General features: G+C 38.7%; 1 protein-coding gene across 1 annotated transcript; it reads left to right on the top strand.

The window, feature by feature from the left end:
* Positions 1-1,540: 1,540 nt before the first annotated feature.
* RAD23B (RAD23 homolog B (S. cerevisiae)) lies at positions 1,541-22,559 on the top strand. Its single transcript, XM_009888666.1, has 9 exons — positions 1,541-1,616; positions 5,470-5,549; positions 7,674-7,927; positions 11,422-11,477; positions 14,972-15,099; positions 17,950-18,073; positions 19,553-19,680; positions 20,084-20,263; positions 22,104-22,559. Exons 2-9 carry the CDS (start codon positions 5,538-5,540, stop codon positions 22,215-22,217), a joined length of 996 nt encoding a protein of 331 aa, XP_009886968.1. The 5' UTR covers positions 1,541-1,616; positions 5,470-5,537; the 3' UTR covers positions 22,218-22,559.
* Positions 22,560-23,288: the final 729 nt, after the last annotated feature.

Below are 23,288 nucleotides of genomic sequence, written 5' to 3' on the forward strand. Positions count from 1 at the left end.
TGTGGCTAGTGATTTAATCACTTGTGTCAGGTGTAAGCTTAGAGAAGAGGTTTGATTCTGTAGGCCTCCTTTGCTGGGTCATGAAGCCTGGTAAAACAAACATTCCTTTTTATGTATACTCCTGAAAAGATGCAACTCCATTGTGAGTGTTAAAGTTTGGTCCGTCCCTTTTGGACCAAACATCCAAACTGAAAGGATTAGCCTGGTAAAGAGATTGATAAAGAATACAGAAATAAAATCTGAGAGGAAGAGGGAGAAGAAGCGAGGGGAACAATACAAGAAAAGGGAATAGGTAACACGAAGGTCTGAGACATCATTTACAGAAGAATAAAGTGAAGCCAGGAAGCATGACTGGCATGTGACGTGGATGACAAATTTTAATTATGCTGAGAATCACAAAGCTCAACTTCTCAGTAAATACTTACCGTTTAGCACCTGAAAGTACTGTTTCAGTGTATTTACTACTCAAGCAACCCTAATAGTGATCTACAGTTTTAAAAATAAAAAAAAAAAAAGGTAATGCTACAGCTATCTGTGGCATAAGTAGTTGCCAGTTGGATGAAGCTGTCAAGATAAGCATATTTTCGCGTGCTTATCTGGTTAAATAGCTAGGCATGTGCATCTTAATTGCAGTTTTTAATAAAAAAAACCTTACGACTATTCAGAAAAAAATCTTTAAAAGATGGAGTTAGTTTGTAGTAATAAGTTTGTAACAGATTGATTGTCTTTGTTTTACGTATATTGGGAGTTTCTGTCAGAAAGCAAGAAAAATCAATGTCTGTATATAGGCTGTTTGCCTTAAAGCATGATTTCAAATGTATCAGTGAAGAAATGCTTCTGCAGGAACATCCTTTATCTTCTCAGGATAGCGTTAACGCGTTTTTTCTGGAGAATATGGGTATTCTGATACATGACAACTAAGACAGTGTCATTTGGGCTATTGTATGTGGTGCTCTGAAGGTGTGGTCTGTATGTCAGCCGTCTGCGTAAGCAAGTAAATAAGGCAAAACGCTTTCATGTGTAGGCTTAAAAGTGCTGTGCAAAGCTCCAAAAATTACAGGGGAGGGGAACAAGTTTAAAAATTAACAACTGGACAGTTTGCACAAGTCTTTGCATATTAAGGCTCTAAGTTATTCCAGTAACTTCAATCGGATGTCATGGTGACCTTACCAAAAACACAGGCATTCCCTGAAGAGTCATTCTGATGAAGAAAGCAGTCAGCTGTGCATAGCATGTGTGCCCCCTGCATTTGGAGCTCAAATTTCTTCTTTTTTCACTGTGTTGTAAACTCGTACCTAAAGAATTCTCATGGAGAAATTACTTACCGAATTTGATTAAACACAAGAGATGATTTGGGAAGGGAACATGTTGCTCTGCAAGTGGTTATAATGACGTCTTTGGAAGACTGATATACTTGACCTAATCAAGATATCACTGAAAACTACTTTTGAGTATTTAAACCATAGAACAAAGTGTACTTAATTAGGTTTGTATTGTGAAACTTTTTTTCATTAAGACTGTTTCTGTGCTTTAGGTGAAGGCACTGAAAGAGAAGATTGAATCAGAAAGGGGGAAAGATGCTTTTCCAGTAGCTGGCCAAAAACTAATTTATGCAGGTAATGAATATTCTGGAGATACTGTATCTGAATCTACCTTATTTTTTTATGTTCTTCTTTGATGTGAAAGTTAAGTCTTCTAAAGATTCTAAGTACTGAAATGCAAACAGGTTTAAAAAAAAACCCAAAAAACAAAACCAAAACCAAACAAAAACCAAATACAAAACCAAACCAACAACAAACCTCATTGTCAAAGGGAACTATAAATTTTGAATCAGAATTTTTTGGGTTTTAATACATGTGTGTCCATTGTTATCTTTGCTCTGATAGCATGATATGCTAACAGCTTTAGTCCTGGGTGGGATATACTAGGTGAAGTAGAAATAGCTTTTCTTAGAAGAAATCAGGGTTTCAGCACATCACGTCTTACGTTCTGAGTTAACTCTTGTCTTTTGATCAGTTTGTGCTGTGTATAGCTGAAGCGTTCCTGTATATACCTCACAGAATTAAAAGTTAGATTATTTCTTTTGTTTTAACAGAAGAAACCCACCACTAAATCCTTGCTGTACAGAGGTACTTTCAATACTTTTAAGCTCTGTCATTAGAAACATGTATTATGTGCTAGCGAAAAGCAGGCTAATGTCAGATATAGACATTAAGTTACTTTATTTGAGCTAACATACTTCAATTTTTTTTGGCATTTCTTTTTTTTACTGTTTTCTACCTAGGTGGTCCTTTCTGGCACTAATACACAGATCCAGTTTTTCATTGTCACTTCATGTCCGAACTTAAAAAGTTCTATTCCAATGCCCCTTCTAGTGCTTTTCCCTCTCAAACAGTGCTTGAAAGAAACTTTGGTCTCTTTATTTCTTCAATGTACTGCTTTTCCACTTCTAATAAGCTAAAGCCACTGATCACAATAGAAATACACTAATGGAGAGAAGTCAGGAGTCTCTTCGTATTTTGTACGGACTTCTCAGGACGATGTTTCTTAGCAAGTTTTATGTCCCTTGTACTTCAGTGAGAGGAAAGCACATCAAGAACACGAAGGTTATAGTTGCATGTGCAATAAAGGAATACAAACAAGGCAGAAGGCCTTGTGCAATGTGTATAATTGCATGACACTCTTAATACTATATTTCTGTGATTAGAAAAAAAATAATCAGGGATTTTGTAAGATCATATGATGTGACTTGAGTATTTTCAGAAGCCAGAATTTATTTGCAGCATTGTATCATCCTCACAAGGAGCAGGAAAAGTAGGAAATACAATTTAGAATAGAAGACCATCTAAAGATTGATTGTGATTTTTTTCTTGGACAAGAGATACAAGAGTGTATTGATGACACTTTTGCTTTGATTAAAATGAGCTTTAGAATTCTCAGTTTGGTAAAGCAGAGTGCTATCCCAGCTGAACCTGATTAAAAGTATACCATTTGTTATTACAAATGCTTGCAATTTTTTTTTAAAGAAGGGTTTTGCTAGTCAGTGGTGAGGTGGATCTGTTGTGTTGTCATCTGTATTAGGGTAAAGTCTAGAAACCCTGAGAGTGGTGTGTCCTGAGAAGATAGGATGTCTCTGTACCTACCTTGTGCAATCTTTTTCCCCAAAGCGCCTATAAACCAGAAAATTGTGGGTAAACCTCTGTGGGTTCTGAGTCAGACGGTGCACCATGTGCTATAGGTATTACTACTACTACAGTACATATAGTACGTTCTTGAGTATTTGACATACAAGACTGGTGGAACCAATAGACAGTAGGACAGTGCCACCTCGTTTGTGTTCCAAGTGCCATAATGTATTTGCACTGGTTCATTTCCTTGCAGCCATCAGGATAAGGATGTGTGCTGCTAGTGTATTCCACTAGCACTGAGAATGGTTATGAAAATGTGTATTTTCCTCTTGAAATAGGGAATGGTCCCTGGCACATCTTCAGAAAATGAATCAATTAAAAATGTAAAACATTTCCTGAAAATTCTGCAGTAGAAGTAGCTACTATAAAACTCACTGAAATACAGACTTAATTTTCTGATTTGTGGTACTGCCTCTAAATCAGCTTAACCTTAAAAAAAAAAAAAAGTCTGCGTGGTTTAATGTGTTTCTTAGTTCTTGTAGACATGAGACAAATCTACTTTGCCACAGTACCATTTCTGCTTATAGAATCATAGAATGGTTTAGGTTCGAAGGGATCTTAAAGATCATCTAGTTCCAACCCCCCTGCCATGGGCAGAGACACCTCCCACTAGACCAGGTTGCTCAAAGCCCCATCCAACCTGGCCTTGAACACCTCCAGGGATGAAGCTTCCACAGGTTCTCTGGGCAACCTGTTCAGTGTCTCACCACCCTCAAAGCGAAAAATTTCTTCCTAATATCTATTCTAAATCTCCTCTCTTCCAGTTTGAAGCCATTTCACCTCGTCCTATCACGACATGCCCTTGTGAAAAGTCCTTCCCCAGTTTTCTTGTAGGCGCCCTTCAGATACTGGAAAGTTGCTTTAAGGTCTCCTTGGAGCCTTCTCTTCTCCAGGCTGAACAACCCCAACGCTCTCAGCCTGTCTTCGTAGGACAGGTGCTCCAACCCTCTGATCATCTTTGTGGCCCTCCTCTGGACCCACTCCAGCAGGTCCGTGTTCTGCTTATGTTGGGGGCCCCAGAGCTGGACGCAATATTCCAGGTGGGGTCTCACCAGAGCAGAGTAGAGGGGCAGAATCCCCTCCCTCGACCTGCTGCACACACTTTTGATGCAGCCCAGGATACAGTTGGCCTTCTGGGCCGCAGGCGCACATTGCCGGCTAATGTTGAGCTTGTCATCCACAAACACCCCAAGTCCTTCTCAGCAAGGCTGCTCTCAATCCATTCACTGCCCAGCCTGTATTTGTGCTTGGGATTGCCCCAATCCACGTGCAGGATCTTGCATTTGACCTTGTTGAACCTCATGAGGTTTGCACAGGCCCACCTCTACAGCCTGTCCAGGTCCCTCTGGATTGCATCCCTTCGCAAGTCAACTGCTCCATGCAGCTTGGTGTTACCAGCAAACTTTCTGAGGGTGCACTCAATCCCAACATACATGTCATGAACAAAGATGTTAAAATAGTACCAGTCCCAGTACTGACCCCTGAGAAACACCACTCGTCACTGCTCTCCACCTGGATATGGAGCTGTTGACCACAATTCTTTGAGTGTGACCATCCAGCCAGTTCCTTATCCACTGAGTGGTCCACTGGTCAAATCTATGTCTCCAATTTAGAGACCAGGATGTTATGAAACATCAAAAGTGGTAGTAGTAACAAACAAATGTTTCTAGTTTTGTCTGATCACTTTTTTTCATCCTTCTGTCAAGGTAGCAGGATGTGCAATGGTTCTATCATTTTCTAATGCTTTAGCCTTCTTCTAAGAACAAATTGTTAAAGTTGCAAAGTCACAAACTTATCTAATGCAGATAAAGTTTGTCTGTAGCAGAGAACTGTAGATAGTTGACTACATCTGAAGGGCAAAGAGAAGATAAGCAGGAAGGAATTTTCTTATTGTGTCTGGAGTGTGTAAGCAGACATAAGTTATTCAGTTAAGCTTGTTGTATGCTAAAACCTTTCCTCTACATTACTTGTATCTGTGTTAAAGGTCCAGTAAATCTTTCTCAAGGTTTAATGCTTGTTTTAAATGATTAGAAGCATCTTCAACACTTACGGCAACAGCTCTCAAGCTAACAAGTACTGTGGACATCATAGGAGAAAAATTACTTGTAGCTCTACTGCTGAAGCTTAATAGCCAAAAAACTGTTTGTAGCGTTATTAATGTTTATAAATCTGTATAAAATGTGTTTTTATGGGTTTTCTTGGAACTATTTTTATATGAGGGAATACCAAGATCATTTATCTGTTAGATAACTTCTTAATTTGTATCCATTTAATTTGCCAGGTAAAATCCTTAATGATGATACTGCCCTTAAAGAATACAAAATAGATGAGAAGAACTTTGTGGTGGTTATGGTGACAAAAGTGAGTAGTCCTTATTTTTGAAAAGGCAATTGCATTCATTTCATTCCTTTTTCATTGTGATGAGTGACTGTACATGCCTATCCTTAAAACTAGTGGAATTTGGTCATGTGAAAGTTTTTGTTAACAGTAAAGATAAATGCTTGTGCGAATAGAAATTAAATACAGCTTCACAGTCCTAGTTTGCCTACGCTTGTTGTTGTTGCTGTTCTGTGCTGAATGTTTACACCGAAGAAAAATTTTCCCAGTGGCTGATCTTACTGCTGTTTCTTCTTTCTTGTCTCTGTGTTGTTTTTCCAGTGTTAGTATTAAAAGGAAGAAGGGACCCTAGATAGTTTGTTACTAAATCCTCTGTACAGAACTATTCCACTCTTGCCATGCTGCTTTTCAAAACTCATGGCTGTTTTTGTCAAGTTCAACAGCTTAAACCAGTAGAGAAAGAATATATATGCCAATCAACAAACTTGTGAGTTTGTAATGACTGCAGTAGCAAATTAGAAGGAATGACTGTGATATGTATTTGAAGTACATCTCCTCTTAACTAGTTGCCATATTACTTGCAGAATCAAGCCACTGATTTTCGAGGCCTTCCAGACCCTTGGGATCTGAATAAAACTGTTTCATCTCTGTCTTGAGATATGAAGCTAATTTTGGAGTTAGAGGTCCTCCTTCTGACAAAGAAAACCTATATTCAGTTGCCCTTTGCTTCTATCTGGAGCTGGCTCATTAGGTTCTCTGAATGTAACTGTTATTACTGTCTTCCTGAACAAACAGTGTTCTAGTCTGTGGTTTGCCTGGAGAAGAGGCATTTATCAGTACAAGAAAACAGGTGCAGATGGGATTTCAGAGTACAGCTTTCATTTTGTTTATAGCAGAAGAAACAGAGACCTCCATGAAGAACTGCTAAATGCAATACCTTCTTGTATTAAAGGACCTGTGTTTTGGAGTTAGGCATTTCTTCAGTGTTACGGTCTTTTTGCTAAGACTTTGAGTTCAATTTCCTTTTTCGTGATTGTTTTCTGTATAAGACATGCTCTGTCATGTAAGCACAACTGCTAACTTTAATGCTCAGACGTGTTTTGGTGTTTTCCTTTGAATGCTTCTTAAAATGTTCTATATCGCGCTCATCATGTTGCAAGCTATTAATTCTCAACTCCTCCTTTCCTTTCAGATGAAAGGAGGAAATATATTTTTCCAAGTTTAAGCAAAGATTGTCTGAAAGTGATTCACCTAGAATAAGTAGTTGTGTTTTGTTCAACTATTTCTCCTGATAAGGTGGAGATGAGGGTCAGCCTTGTCAATCCTTGGGGTTATTCATAGGTAAGGGACTATAGTGATGCAGCTTTCAAAAACATAATTCCATCCCTTAGCTGGAACTTACATGTGTTCTTAAAAAGTGTAACTTCTGTATAACGGGATTAGTACTGCATCCAAGGAAAATTCATGTTTCCAATAAAGATGTGAAGGTTAAATTACAATTATATGCAAGTATTACCCACTCTGAACTTGTTGCTGTAAATTTGGTAGTCCTTGATTCTGCTGGATTTTTGGTGCTCACTACAGAACTCAAGTATGTGAAAAGTTACTTACGTGGTGCTTTGCATGTGAAGAGTGCATAAGTAAAGCTTGTTGCAGGCTAAGTTTAAATTTTTTAACATCTCATTTTCCAGCAAATAGCATTCATAATGAAGTGTGATTTCTGTCTTTATCACTTTTTTCCAAATTTGAGAGATGAGAAAACCTTATGCTTGTTACGCTTGTCAGATGTCTTTTGTCAGCTGTCTTTTGTCAGCTGTTTTTGTTTCTTCTGAAAACTGTGCTTTTGTAAAACACAAGATTGTTCTCATGTTTAGGGTATTGTGGTCTTAAAATATTTAGATCCTATCTTTGCATTTCACTTCATACTCATAGTATGACTGCTTAGGTGTCTGAATAAGTACTTTAGTGACACTGTCAGTTGCCTGTTTTAATACAACAAAAGGCATTATGGAGTTAATGTTATGCTTGATGTTGAGGCAGCAGTGTCAAACACAAATGGTCTTAACAGAACTTAATCAGCGTGTTGACTATAGAAAGCATGGGTTTAGGAGCTTTGTGCTGTGTCTGAATCCTGTTGTCCTCCTATAGCCCAAAGCAGCTGCTGGAGTGACTCAGCAGTCAAATGCTACTACTACCACTACTACTATCTCGACAACTGCAGCTCCCACACCAGTCACTGCACCAACCCCTGCTGCTGCCCCTGTGCCAGCTCCTGCCCCTTCACCACCAGCACCAGATGCAGTTGCTTGTGAATCTGCACCTGTGAGTGCTCCCAAAGAAGAGAACACAGCAGAAAAACCACCTGAGGCACCAGCTGCTGTCAGCCCATCATCAACTGACAGGTATGAATGAGCCCCACAAATGGCTTCCCTGTCCTGTTGCTTCTAGTTCTGAATTTAAATTGAATTTTCTGTTACAGTGTTAGTCCAGTCACTTTCCCTCTTCTACATTATTTTGCTTCTTAACTATAACTTCAGTCTCTAACTCAAGTATAACATTACTGATGGTAAGAAGTGCCCCTCCCCACTTACACCTTCTCCTGTGGGAAGTGGTCTTGGGACGAAACTTTTGGAGTGGAGAATTAAATGACACAGGACTTGTGCTCCCATTAGGCATTTCAGAGTTGCTGTGGCACAAGTTTCTTTTCAGACTGAGAATATTCACCTGCGTGGGATGTACTGTTCACAAAGTTCTTAAAGACTTAGAGGTCTTCCTGTGCTGTTCATAGACCTCTGATTGTGTTTTGAATCATGTTGGTTAGATTTGAACCATAAGTAAGACTGTAAGACATAAGACTATTGTAAGAGTCTGTTAATTTCTGGAAAGAATCTTTTCTTCCAAAATGTAGGATATAGTATTGCTCTTAATCATGTAATGTCTTAAAGCTACAAGCTTATTTGTTCTGAATGCTCCTTGGCTCATCTGCAGGTAGTTGTGGGAGTTGGGATAGCTTTTAACATCAGGTTTTTTTACATTTAAGAAAATGAGATGGAAATTAGGGGTTTCATCCCTGTTGTATACTGGGGCCTTTTTTTGCTTGCTTTGAGTTGCTTAAGTATTGCACGGGATAAAAATGTTGTTAACCATAATTTAATGTTAACTGTAATTGAAGTGCTGCATAGCATCAAATCTTCGTTTTTCACACACTGGTTTTCAATTACTTGTGTGTTACTCATGTAAATACTGGTGCATAGGACATTAATTTTTGAAGTGGCTGCATTTAAACACCGTCAAATATTGATTTGATGATAAGGAAACAAAACTTGCAATTCCCTAGTATCTTGAAAATGCCATCACAAATTTTCTTGCACTAAATACCCTAATGCATGATTTAATTTTGCAATTCTGGGAAATTGACATCTTTTTAAAATGGAATACAAATGAAGCTTCATTTATCAGTCAAATAACTTAATTTTTTTTTAATGTTAATGGGTGGGGGCTTTGCTGCTCAGTTTGACCAGTAAGGTCAAAGATTAGATTAAATCTTTGATGCTGGAACACTGCTTTCCAGATTTAAAACTGCAGTAAGGGAGCCTCAGTGTACATATTTAACAGGAAGCAAGAAAATAATTTGACAAATACATTGTAGTTACCACCTGCCTTGATTTCAGTGAGTACAGTTTGTTTCTGATTTGCTTTAGAAGCTAATTTACTAAGGCCTGTGAAGATTTATTGAGCCATGGCCAGGCAAGCTGGTGTCCTGTTTCGCCTTTGATCTTTTTTAGTTGTAAATCTTAGCAGTGATAGATGCTAGTGAAAAATTCTTGTTGGAATAAATTTTTTCTTACATAAAAATTACATCTCTATAAATGCCTTGTTAGAGTTTTAGTGGCATCTTCTGAAAACTGATTCAGATTAATCTGATGATCTTTCACTTACTGATAGGAGTTGCTGACTCTGGTAGCCTGATGCAAGGTTGCTGCGGCTCCATGTCCCCAGGTCTATCAAGAATCAAGATTGAACATATATTCCCAGTACATACACACAATATGTATATACCTACATACATGGCTGGCTGCATAGGTCAACACAGTCAGGAAAAAAGCAGCACTCGAGCAACCACACACCACCAGTAGTCCCATACTGTTCCCCTCTGGCTAGCTGGGGCAAAGGCCACCAGTGTAAAATACATATGTACAACCATACAAATGAACAATATGAACTTCTGCAGTAGCTGGCCTTAGGCAGTCTATGCTGATATCTGGCCCCTAGATCTCCCAGTCTCCCAAGGTTTTGGTACCTGGGCACGTGACTGCCTGAGCCCTCCAACCCTGCTCCAGTTGCTGGTACTCAGATTCCCTTTGCGCAGACACGTGCGCACGTACACATAGAAGATCCACGCGGGAATTGGCTGTAGACATGCACTGAACCTGGTAGCTAGTTGCTCGATCCCCTGGTTCTCCCAGTTGCCTCATTCATGGACACACAAACAGGTCTCTCCACTAGCTGGTTGAGGCCTATGACATTACCAGTAGCAGACCCCCGGATATTACAGTCTTTCCAGCAGCTGCTCTCTCAGACCCTCCGGTCTCTCCAGCAGCTGGCTGTCACAGCCATTCAATGCCGAGCTCTCAAGCATCTTACCCTACTCGCTGTAGTCAAGCTCGGTGCTTGCTGGTGATTGCACACATGCTGGCGAATGTATCCACACAGAATATGTGTGCACTCTGGTCTTCAGCTGCCTACACTGCAGGCATGTAGACCCCCTGTGGTCCCCTATCCAGTCACTGGCACCGAGACTTCCATAGTGTCTGGTGTCTGCGTTTGCTGGCTCCACAGATACACGGATCGTGGTGAGTCCTGGTTCCAGCTGTGGGCATGTAGACTTCCATACACACACATGCATGTAGAATAGAGATACCCCCCTCAGCATGACAAGTAGTTAAAAATGGAATTTAATTAGAAAGCAGGATGGACCGGTGATGAGGTGCAGGGCATGGCCAGGCAAGTGCTGTTTGCACGTGACCGGCCCTTTTTCTCCTCTTTTTGTTCCCTTTACCCATGCTTTTCATTTGCAGGGTACCTTGATGCTTCCTTTTCCCTGTCTTTGGGTTTTCCCCTAGATATCCCATAATAAGTCTTGCACAATCCCCAAATGCTTTTTCCTGGCACCCCATGGTGAGTCGCACCACTCTGGGGCTGTAATGCCCTTGATCTGTAAGGACACCTGGAGAGCCTCTCCCCTTGACCGATCAGGGGCATCAGCCCGGGCCCAAGGGGCTGATGCTTTACGTTGCAGCCCTGGGAGGAGCCAGGAAAGGGGCACCCTTGGCTCTGTCTGAATTAACTGGGGTTCCTCTGCCTGGTGGTGTGCCCTGTGTTCTTTGGTGTTCATGGAGGTGAGCCTTTAATCCTCTAATTTAACAGCTTTGATGACTTGAGATGGAGTGATTGCAAATGTTAGCAGTGTATATTGCTGGGAAAGTACTGGGATTTTAATAAGTGATTACTGCTGACCTCCTTGGGTCCTCATTGAGGTCAAAGCAGTGACTGTGGGGAAGCATAGTGAGACTGCTGTGGGCTTTTGAAAATCCACCTTGTTCTCCCACCTTTTAAAGCATTCAAGCAACCAGATGGCTAATCCCTGAGCAGATGGGCAAGAGCCAGACTACTGGGGGGAAGGGGGGAAGGTTTGCCTTGTGTTAAAAATGATAGCATTGTAAGTTTGTAAAAATCTGGTCTCACTATAAGACCAAAAGAGAGCTCTTTGGAAAGCTTTATTGGTCTTTTAGAAACAAAAGGGGCTGTTAGAGTTACAGCTGCTGCTGCTTTTTTTGAAAAACAGGAAGTCTTCCAAAGTTTTGTAATTACCATTGCACTTGTCTTCGTCTTACAGTACAACAGGTGATACATCTCGATCAAATCTTTTTGAGGATGCTATAAGTGCACTTGGTAAGTGGAGTGTTTTTTTAATGTAGACATTATTTTGGTGCAGCAGAAACAAATGACGGATTAGCAGATGTTGACATTCTCTTCTGTATCTGTCATTGTTAAAGTTACAATCAAAGTACTCTTCTCTAAGACATGAAGTTGGTATCTTAGAACCAGCATCAAGAATTTCTTTGCTGAAGAATATTTCACTTCATATATTTTTATTGTGTTAAAGGAAGATCCTTATCATTCCTGTTTTTTTTCCCCGTTTGCCTTAATTTCTCTTCTAACTATTCAGTTTGAAGTGGCTTGAATAGAAGACTGGACATAAATATGTATACGCTTTTCTTTTCACCTTTATTTCCCAGTGTGCAGGTCTGATAAAATGGCTGCCTTTATTATTCACTTGTTCCAGCTTTGACAGTACTGTCTTTTGATGCATTTAGATTAGATAAATTCACCAAATCTGTTGCTATCTGGGTTGAGGAATGAATGCCTCCGTACACTTATAGTCAATTCACTTTTTTTTTCCACTGTTCAAATGCCTTTGTTTCTCAGTGGAATAAGCAGGGTAAAAACAATAGGAAGTTCTGCCCCTCACGCTGATTCTGGTGGCTAGGAAATTACTAGGCAAAACCACAACTCATTACTCCTACTTAAATTTTTGGAGGTTTTTTGTTGGTTTTTTTTTTTAATAGAGTGTAGCAAATTAAGGCACAGAAATAAGGGGGAGGAGGGTTTTTGATTTTGTCTTATCTCTGTAAACCTTTACCTGCAACTTTGTACAAAAAGTTAAACTAATTAGAGAGTTTCACTTACATTTTTTTGTAGGGGTGTGTGGCTATATTGGAGGCAGGTGTTGTGATTAAGCAGCCCAAGGTGATTTAGGAGCAGTAGTAATGTTTTACGTGTATTGGTGGTAGCCACCAGGTTTAGTCTGTCTAACTGCAGCTTAGGTCTTGTGTTATGCCATGCTCTTTTAAGCTGAAGAAATGTATCAGCTGAAATAGCTGATAGATACTACAGGAGACAACCAGTTGAGTTCTGTTACATTTTTAAAGTGACTGCTGCCACCAAAGGTGCTGCAGGCTTCATTAACCATTCATTAGACCTTGGTGGCTGAGATGTGGTCACCACAGATACTCATGGTAACAATAAAGACCAACAAGTTTAATTAAAGTGGTGGTCTTGATTCAGTTGTATTCAGGCTTGGGAAAAAAAATCTCCTTTGAATGTAGCAGGAGAGCATCACCTTGATATCCATTTTGTATGAAAGTTCTTTGATTGATATCTGATACAGTAAATCTGTATGTCCCTGACAGTTTGGAAATAACAGGCATTGAGTGTAATTTCCTGGGTAAGCATACTGCAAAGGTTATGCCAAAAATTTTCAAAGGCAATGGACATGAACTCTGCTTCTTTTTCTTTAGAAACTATCTTAAAAAGAACTTGCTTGCACAAATTCATGTAGTATGTTTTTACATCCTAAGTAGGATATTAGGCATGTTCTTACTGTGGCTTCTCAATTGCATTGTCTGAAGATAATTTACTTCACTTTCAAAACAGGGATTTGTTTCTACTGAATTGCTTTTTTTTTTTGAGTTAGATATGCTGACTGAAAACCGATGTGGCTTTGTGTGCTACATGAAGATCTGCACGTCTTGCAGTTCCTGTGCAACCGTATCTTTCACTGGAGCAGCCTAACCTTTCTTTAGGACATGGAACAAGATTTATTGTGGGCAGTGTGATGAACTGGATTTGAAAGTTAATCCAGCTTTAAAATGTTATTTGAAAGCCAAAAGCAAAGATCAGAATCAGTTCAGCATTGACATCACAAACGTGCCCAGTAGCACTATGGTAGAGGCCTGACTCTGTATCATGACATTGCTGATATGCAGTTCCTGAATTATTGTTCTTGGTCTTACTTATGCACGACTTGTGTAAGTAGGCTGTACATGGAGTATGTGTGCCCAAATTCGCAGTAATTCTGTTTCCTTCTTTGGTTTTTAATGATGGCTTATGTAGCAGTCTGTCCAGAGCAAGCTGACCTTCTTTCTTCTGTACCAAATCTCTCATACTGTTCTGGTCTCCACCTAGCTTGTATTGAAAGAGCACTACAGAAATGTATTAAGTAGTAGCTAATTGGATCAAAAGGTGTTCTGTCTGCTGTTTACCTTGATTACTCTGTTAGCTATAGTAAGGGTAAACTAGTGCTGTGTAAGAAAACATGAGCAGTAAGTTTAGCAAAGTAACTGTGTTGGGACAATTGTTGGCTTGGCTTTTTTGCTTCTCTGAAGATATGTACAGAACTATGTATCTTTAGACTGAAGTTTAGGTGATTTTTTTTTTTTCTTTGAAAAAATGAATTTATATGTAAAATGATTGCTCTTGTAGTTGTATATGAAGACATGAATTTACCATTCCTTAAACTCAGGTTGGCACTATTACTTTGAAGTCTGAACGATAAATACTCAAATTAGCCAAAGGTTGTAAATCCATTATTTATCTTATGGATAAAGCACAAGTAGCCTTGGGCTAGGGCTGTCTTGTATCCTTTGATACCTTTATCCAAAGTAGGAGATGGTATTTTAATGCTTGGGTTTGGTTTTGGGTTTTTTTCTGTTTTTTGCAGGAAGATAACCTTTAAGATGTTGCTCAATTACAGTTTATGATGGAATAGTTATTTTTTTTGAATCATTATGAAAAGAGATAATTTTCCTAATGATACCATTAGTGGAGTGATTAGTTGTCCTTAAATATATAGTGTGTGTACCCTTTTGTCTTGATGGCTGCAAGTGTGGGCCAGTTTTAGTCCATTTATGCTGTAAAAGGTGGGGGATTTGATGTTATGGATGTCTAGTCAAATACATATGAATTAAATGGGATAACTTGTTCTCCCAAACCCTCACTGAAGTCTTGAGTGACTTTCCTAGATATATCTTTGTCTTCTGCCTGACTTGAGGTGGACTATGTTAAGTTGATTAAATGACTTCGATCAGCAGCAGCAGCACATAGAGATAGACAGTTGTAACTTGGTCATCGCTATTTGTCATCTGTCTAGCATAGTGTAAAGTCTTTACTGGGAAAACCCTCAATGGCTAACATTTTGACAGACAGATCTCTGCCTAGAAAGTTTAATTTCCAAACTTGCACTGCAGGAGACTTTTCTTGATTACATCAGAAATTGAGTATTAGTTGAGGACGCCCTTGACCTTAGATGAAAGCATAAAGAGGGAATATTATTTCAATTACAAGTACGGAAGTATCACAAGTGCTGCTTTTTTCAATAGAAGTTTGCATTGTGTTCATTACCGTCTACTATTCCAATCAAATGCATAATGAAACCACCAGAATATATTTGGAGTTAAAGCAACAGAACCATGGCAGATTTAATGTGAGCTATTCTTTACTCCTTAATGAACAACTCAAATTTGGGTAGAAATTAAATTTGTTCATTGAAACTTTTTTGTGCATTTTTCCTGTATACCCTTAAATGGTGGTCATGTTACTTCTAGTGACAGGTCAGTCCTATGAGAATATGGTGACTGAGATCATGTCAATGGGCTATGAACGAGAGCAAGTAATTACAGCGCTGAGAGCCAGCTTCAACAATCCTGACAGAGCAGTGGAATACCTTTTAATGGTGAGCAGTTTATTTTACATACATGTTGTTCTTTCACTTTTGTTTTGTCCTAGCTAAAAAATAACTTTAACTTTGATTTACTTGTTATTTTGTATATTATCCAATCAATGAGAGTAATACGTGTTCATAGAGGAGCAATATCTCTGAGCAGAGCATCTGGAAGGCTGAGATTCAGATTTTGACGGGTAGAAAATACTGAAGTCATCCCTAACTACCTCTGTCACTTCTTTGCTTTTATTCTTTGATTTGTATGGATATGTATGTAAAGGATGTCCAGTTACAGTGATAGTTTTAACTGCCGATGGCTGGCTTAAGGAATGATTTTATGTCACACCTTAGTGACAGCATTAGCTGTACTTTTGTATTAGTATCTGTAACATCACAAAGGTATTTTTTTAGCTTCCAGTTCATTGTTTTTACTAATTATGCACAGTGTTCTTAATAATATACTTTCCAAACAGAAAGGTTGGAGAGATTTTTTGAAGTGTGCTTAATTTAACTGGTGTTTTAATTAAAGCAGTATTTTGGAGAAGAAACAATTTCTCATTTGATAAATGTAGTTTGAAGGGTGAAATGAACTTTGTTGGCATGAGAGGAAATAGAGTAGCTTCACTGTAATGGAAATCTGGAGTTGTTTTAGGGACTTTTTGGATTACTTCTCATTTCATACTTTAATCTGACAGGTGAATTGTAACTGCCAGAGAATCTCTCAGGGAGCTTGTTGCTTAATCAGTATTTCTGGTGCATTTAGTTTTCACTCTAGCATACCATTTTTCCCTGATGTAGTTTTTCCTTGTTTCAAGTCTGAACTTTATTAAAATATTAAGGGCAGATATCTTGAACAAGTCCTTGCAAAATATGTGTGTATTGAATTTCTGATAGATTGATAAGAAAACTGGCATCTTTACCTGCAGTTATAAAAGTTTGCTTTTGTTAATGATGTTTTTCTTCAGTAGTTACAACTACAAGTCACTGGTGTGCTTAGTACTTATATTAATGTTCCAAAGATCTTGTAACCTGCAGTTTTTAAATAAACAAATATTTTGAGCCCATGAATGTAAAAAGCTCAGTTCTCATCTAGTATTGGGTCAATGAAAAGTGGTAAGTACTGTCTTGCCCTTAGGGTAATGCAGTAGCTCCCATCTGTCTGCCATAAGTCTGGAATCTCAGACCTCTGGAATCTTAAATGTTTGTTTTTCATGCCTTAAAAATGTTAATTTTACTGTTCATTTAGTCGGTAGATATACCATAAATCCAGTGCCTCCTGTAAGTGTTGGGCTTGTAGTGCATGTACACTACACACATCTACAGTGTGCAGTGCTTGTACACTCAGTCTGGTATTTTCCCTGCTCTAGCTTATTTCTGTTTGGGAAGTCCTGAACAGAAATATAGCATCCCTACGATGGAGTTCAGTACATGGCATGTTTGCCAAATAGATTAAGTCTGACTGGTCTGAGCAGTTCATTTCTACTCAATAGGTCCTGTGTTTAAAATGAGTCCTTCTGTTGTATATGCTGGTCCCTTACTATTTCATGTTATCCTTTACTGAGAATATCTTTTCTTTCTTCTTCTTCCTCTTCCTGCTGGAAAAAGGAGTGGGGAGGAACAGTTGTGCTCTGAGAGACCATATTAACTGGCAGACTTCTGCTGTCCTTCTAGAAGAATCCTGTTGCTGCAAATGGTCTTTCTAACTGTTGTTGATCTGCTGGCATCTAAACAAGTTCCTTACCATCCCGCTGCATCAAAAAAGCTTCTCTTTAGTTGATATTGGTCCATTGATGACACTGTTCTTTTACCCTGTACTTTTGGATGCCTCTGAGCTGTTATCAGTGTTACCTTTCATATAATCTGCAGAGTAGGATTAGGATGTTGAGAACTGTAAGTGTATACCACTGTCCTGGTTTAAAGAATTGGTACACCAAAGGTACTTGTAAAGTGTTGGAAAGAAAATGTCAAAAGAGTATCTATGCTTAAATTGTAGCTGTTTCTTAAATGAGCCCTGAAAATTCTATGGTTCAGAGGACAAGCTGTTCAGCTTTCATGGCTTCATGGCTGACGATCTAGATGTATCCTACATCCTTGAGCTGTGGTCATGAAGGAGGTCTCGATTCCGAAAGATGCTGTTTCTTTTTCTATGCCCAAGACTCATCTTTGGAGGCATTTAGTTTCAGATCTTTTTTGATTCAAGGATTTCCTAACCCCTAATTAAGAAGGAGTCCTGCTATTCCCCCAGCAACCAGACAACTGGTTGCAGCTTCTTTCTTTGGAAATTTTTAGGAACCAATTCTTTACTGTGAGGGTAGTCGAACATTGAAGAGGTTTTCTAGAGAGGCGGTTGTTGCCCCAAGCCTATTGGTGTTTCAGAGGCATTTGGACAATGAAAGAGGTTCAAAGAGACATGTTCCCATGTCTCTGGTTAATTTCTTTCCAGATTGTGTGGCATTGATAATCTCACTGTTAGCATTGTGTTGCTAAAATGTAATTTTATTTGCATAACAATATAACGTATTGTAACAGTATATTTAGTTTAACTTTTTATTCATATAAAATATCTTAGAACAGGGTTCAAAGCAACTATTTGTTTATGGGATAAAATGTATTTTTAAACTGATGCAATGCATGCTTTCCTACTGTGCTATACAAACCACATATTTTTCTTGTCAAAAAATAAATTACATTTCTTACAGTATTTTCTTCCAGTTGTAATTGCATACCTATCACAGCATCCTGCTTTGTATTTGCAGTGAAAGCATTCATGTGTTTTCCTTTGGTCTGAAAACTAAATCACACATGAAGTGAAACAAATATCGTTTAGCATTCTATAGGTAATTATGTGAACTGTGTCTTTAGGGTATACCTGGAGATAATCAGGCTGTGGCTGAACCCCCTCAAGCAGCAAGCACTGGTGCCTCTCAGTCTTCAGCAGTGGCAGCAGCAGTAGCAAATATACCTACGACTACTAGTTCATTAGGAGGTAAGAAAGGTTATATTTGAGAGGATGTGATAAACACATGCATTTAAGCATTCTCTGCTTGAGTGAATTTTAAGTTCCTGGTGGTTGTGAGCTGGTCGAAGTGAACTGGATAAGAGCTATAACATGGAAATTCCAAGTGTGGTACTTGCCTGGAACTAATGGCTTGTTGTATGTGGATATATCTGGAATAAAGCATGAAATTTCTAAAAATGCCACGAACTTGCACAAATCATTTGATTCAGTATTCTAGATTTAAATATAAGACCACAAAGGTGGAGTGGGTTGTGTTTTCTCTCAATTAAACTCCGGCTTCCTACTTCTGTGGCTAACTGTGCACTGTCAACTGTGACTATACTATGGCATTTACTATGGAACTTACTATGGAAGCTGGAATATCAAAGGAGAAACTTGCAATAAGGCCATGAGCTATAACACCCGAGAGACCTGTGCATGACCTAGGACTCCTCAGTCAGCAGTGCAGCACATGGACAGAGCGGTTGGTGCCTGCTGAGGAGAACTCTGTCTTAAAGGGAAATAAGTACATGAAAGGAGCATAATCAAGGAGTAGGAGAGGTCTGTCTTAGGCTGTGGCAGAGATGGTGTTCAAGATGTAAGCCTTGATAGAGGCCAGAATGTTAAACAGGGGGTAGTGACAGGCACACATGGCAGTATCCTTAAAGAGAGAATAGAGGGAGTGGGATATTTCAGAGCACTTCAGACGCTGCTGCGTTCAAGGCAGTACCTAACAGTATAAGATAAATGGGAAGGCAAGCCTTACTTGAGAAGGACAGAACCAGCCTATTGCAGGAGGTAGAGAATTCTGTTCTGGGCATGGAGACAAGACAGTAGTCTGGGTAGATGTCATTGAATGAGGTTACTCAGAGAGGTTACATAACAAGAAAAGTGCTGGAGATGGAGGGGAGAAGGCGGCTGGATCTTAAGAGAAGGCTGGGTGAAAAGAAAATGCATTGTTTAACCATAGGATAGAGAATTCCCTAGAATCACGGAATCATCTAGGTTGGAAGGGACCTTGAAGATCATCAAGTCCAACCATCAACCTATTACTGCCAAAACCACCACTGAACCATGTTCCTAAGCACCATGTCTACATGTCTTTTAAATACTTCCAGGGATGGTGATTCCACCACTTCCCTGAGCAGCCTGTTCCAATGCTCAACAGCCCTTTCTGTGAAGAACTTTTTCCTAATATCCATCCTAAACCTCCCCTGGCATAACTTGAGACCATTTCCTGTTGTACTATTGTTTGTTACTTGGGAGAGGAGGTTGACCCTCACCTCCCTACAGCCTCCTTTCAGGTAGTTGTAGAAAGCTTAAAGATAGAGTAAGGTAGTGTGAGGAGGCATGCTGTTCTATTCTTTAGTGAGGGGTTTATTTTCTGCTTTCATGTCCTGTTTCTATCTACAATTACAGCGTATGTATGCATTTTATTAAGAATATGTTGTCTCATTGATTTTTCAGGACATCCACTTGAGTTTTTACGAAATCAGCCTCAGTTCCAGCAGATGAGACAAATTATTCAGCAAAATCCTTCTCTGTTACCAGCATTGCTACAGCAGATTGGACGGGAAAACCCTCAACTACTGCAGGTGAATCTTAAAACAACAAAACAATGCTGATAATTTTGATTTAGCTTTATAAGAAGGAGATAGATGTTGATGTTAACTGGGGTACTGTGTTAATAGTAGTTACAACATTCTATTGTTGGCTTTTCAGCAGTTGTACAGAACATACTTTCCATGCTATTAGGAATGAGTCTGAGTGTATACAGGTGCAAGGGGCACCAGGAAGAGGAAAGGGTCACTGCAATTGGATTGAAACATGAAATTGCATTTTTCCTGTTTAGGTTTAATAATTTTTCTCTATGTGCTTTTTACACATTCTGTTGACTACTTAATTCACTGAAAGTAAATATTCTTACTTTCCTGCTGGCAGGCTTAAATGTGTTTTATTTCAATATATTTATTTGTTTTATTCTCCCATGCATCACAGCAAATAAGCCAACACCAGGAACATTTTATTCATATGTTGAATGAGCCAGTTCTAGAGTCCCGCCAAGGTTTAAGTGGCAGTGATGATGGTGTCAGCGCTGGAGGAGTAGTAGCAGAAGTTGGAAATGGTCACATGAACTACATTCAAGTAACACCTCAGGAAAAAGAAGCTATAGAAAGGGTGAGCCTTTCTTATTTGAAATGTTGCTTAGCTATTGCTGTAGGGTGTTGACTCTGGTGCATGCTTAAGACATGCTGTAAACTTTGTTTAGGCTCAGTAGTTCTGCATCATTTTTGATATTTTATATTTGATATTTTGTAGCTGCTGTAGTCTTGTTTCAAATCACATCTGTTCTTGCTTTATAGCAAGTGAGTCTAAAAATCTTTTGAATCTGTCTTATTGAGAAGATGCAGAGCCTTTTAAGTGATCAGAGGCTGTCTGTAATAACCAATGATTGAATTGGTTTCCCTCGGGATTTGGGAACTTGGGCAGTAATTCCGCTTGCAAAAGCCTCAGACTGGTACTATTCTAGATCATGCTGTGATAGGTTTCCAGGTACAAAGGTGTGTCTGACTGAGCACTGTTTGCAAAGTACTTAGATAATAAGAGCTCTCATAGTTAAGTAGATTAGGTGAAGTCGCTACTTAACCCAGTTATTTGTCTTTCTTTGAGAATTACTTAATTATAGCTTTCTAAAAATACACGTAAACATGCCTATAAAAATAGACTTGGGGTGGTATATTGCATTCATAAATACTGTGTATAACATTGACTAAATATGGATTTGTGTAGATGGCATTGCCTCAGATTTTTCTTAGAACAAATTGCAAAGACTTATGTCATACTGTGGTAGTGGTTTTATATATCAAAGGCAGTGTTTTTCAACTGGCAAAGCAAAAGGTTATGTAAGGATCATAGAAAAGAACAATTTTAATATAGGTGTCAATTCTTTAGAACTCAAGGCAATTGACTATTAATAAAATTAGTCTAATAAAACTATTTGTCCATGTACTTCACAGATCATCCTCTGTAGTCTGCTGCATTTCCTTCTAAAACAATTTTATGCAGTAGAGCATTACCTCTACAATCTGTACCTGTATGCTTCTTTCCTTTTGCATGAAAGACACACTTCAAAATTTAGGTGTAGTAGTATTACAGTTGACACATTCATGCTGTTTGTAAGCATGAAATTAAATCTAAGAATGGTTGATAAGGGACAAGAGGATAGTGTCTTACAGAGATTTGATCTGCCCTATATGTAAAATGCCTTGCAGGTGCTGTGAGGATTTTAAGAAAACGTCCAAGTGGTTGTATGTACTTGCCTTTGGCTACAAGAAAGATTGGTTTGCTGAATGTCTTTAAGTGCAGGCTAAACCCATTTCCCTTGGCACCATAATAAGCTCTTCTCTAGTATTCCCATCCCCTGATGTCATTGTGTCCCGGACGTTAATTAGTTCCTTGACTTCTGAAATACAGATTGCTCTCCACTTACTTCTCATGGCTGCAACGTGTAGTCAGTTTTTTAAAAAGGTGAAAGTCCAGTTGGAACAATTGAAAGTATGGCTTAAAGCAAAGTATTGGGCTACCTATTAGTGATCACAGGCTGGGACCTTTTGTTCCAGGCAACTTTTGTTAAAAATCCTGAGCTTTGTGTAATTAATAGTTTAAAATGGGCATTGTTTGAAGTTTTTTTTTTTTCTGCAGCAGTGCAGTGTGCCATTCATTCCTGACATTACTGTGACCCAAATCTCTTCTAGTGACTTACTGTGGCAGTGAAAGAAAAGTGACATATTTTATGGTGCTTCATTAGACTCTTTAAATCACTTTTTCAAGTGAGAATTCTGGTTACTAAAGACAGAGATAACACCTTGTTCTTTGCTCACTAAAGGCTGCATTGAGCTAGGCAGCAGTGTTTGTTTCAAGAAGGCAGTAATTGCTTAAGTGGCATCTCAATATACTAGACATACAAATAAGCTTAATATACAAAATGTACTTTCTAAGTGTGTTTTTTTTTCTTCAGTTAAAGGCATTAGGATTTCCTGAAGGACTTGTGATACAGGCATATTTTGCTTGTGAGAAGAATGAAAACTTGGCTGCCAACTTTCTTCTACAACAGAACTTTGATGAAGATTGAGAGACATTTTTTTTATTTCACACCTCACACCAGTGCATTACACTAACTTTGTTCACTGGGTTGTCTGGGATATTTGGGCTTATATTCATAATGCTTGGTGTATGGCATATGGGGGGCGGGGAGAAGAGAATATAGGAAACAGCAAAGAAAGAAGCAAGTGTGTCTGCTTGAAATTAGCAGATGGAGGAAAACATGGAGTGTAAAATAATATACAACCAAAAATCAGCTTCTGCAGGTAATTAGTTTCTTCTGTAAACTGTAGGTTAACTTCTTCTAGGTTTTCACCCGTATTGTACTAGTTCCAGAAGCATAGCGTAATGCCCCGCTTCAAGTCCCTTTCTACTTAGTATAGGTGTTGGAAGTAGCCTGTGCTACCTAGATTCTACAATCTGTATGTCATGGCAACACTGGGTAGCAGCTTTGTGAAATCTAAAAGATCTGAGCAAATGTAAACATGAATGCCAAAATATGGGTAGTTATTTTGCTTTTTCAGGTGTGTTAAAGTAGTACAAGAAGCGCAATGTTTTGTTTAATGCTGGATTAAAAGAATGTTAGTTGCTTTTTTCAAATGAAGACCCATTTCAGTTAAGTGTCTCGATCATTAAGAAACATCACCCCTTCCTTTGCCCCCCTCAAATGATCTGAGAAGCTATATATACACACAAGTAAAATTATTATCCTGTTTATGGGTTTTTTGGGGAAAAATGATAGGTATCTAATTACTGTTCACGTCAATGTTATGTTGCAGTAAAGGTTTTCAAAGCAATAGATTGCATGTTTGGTTTTGTTATATGCGCTCTTGTGAATTTAATATTCTGACAGCAAACAAAATGCAAGCTTCGTTTTTGTCTGCTGCAATGAGACTTTATCAAATCAAATTTCACCTTCCTACCTTGGTTGAACCAGCTTTTACAATACAGCTATAAGCATCTTGAAGATATTTGTGTTCTGTTGCTCTCGAGTAGATTGTGATGATAAAGCTATTTCTGTTCCGTAAGGACTCTTTCGGTTTTATTCACTTTATGAGGAAGAAAAGTTCATAACTTTGAGATATCAAGCAAACAGTCAAGT

The sequence above is a fragment of the Charadrius vociferus genome, unplaced genomic scaffold, assembly GCF_000708025.1.
Source record: "Charadrius vociferus isolate BGI_N301 unplaced genomic scaffold, ASM70802v2 scaffold517, whole genome shotgun sequence".
NCBI lineage: Eukaryota > Metazoa > Chordata > Aves > Charadriiformes > Charadriidae > Charadrius > Charadrius vociferus.

Excerpts from the sequence above, each read along its gene's own strand:
- RAD23B (XM_009888666.1), top strand. Across the intron at positions 7,928-11,421 it reads AGCCCATCATCAACTGACAG|TACAACAGGTGATACATCTC; the intron begins GTATGAATGAGC and ends TTCGTCTTACAG. Across the intron at positions 20,264-22,103 it reads AAAAAGAAGCTATAGAAAGG|TTAAAGGCATTAGGATTTCC; the intron begins GTGAGCCTTTCT and ends TTTTTTCTTCAG.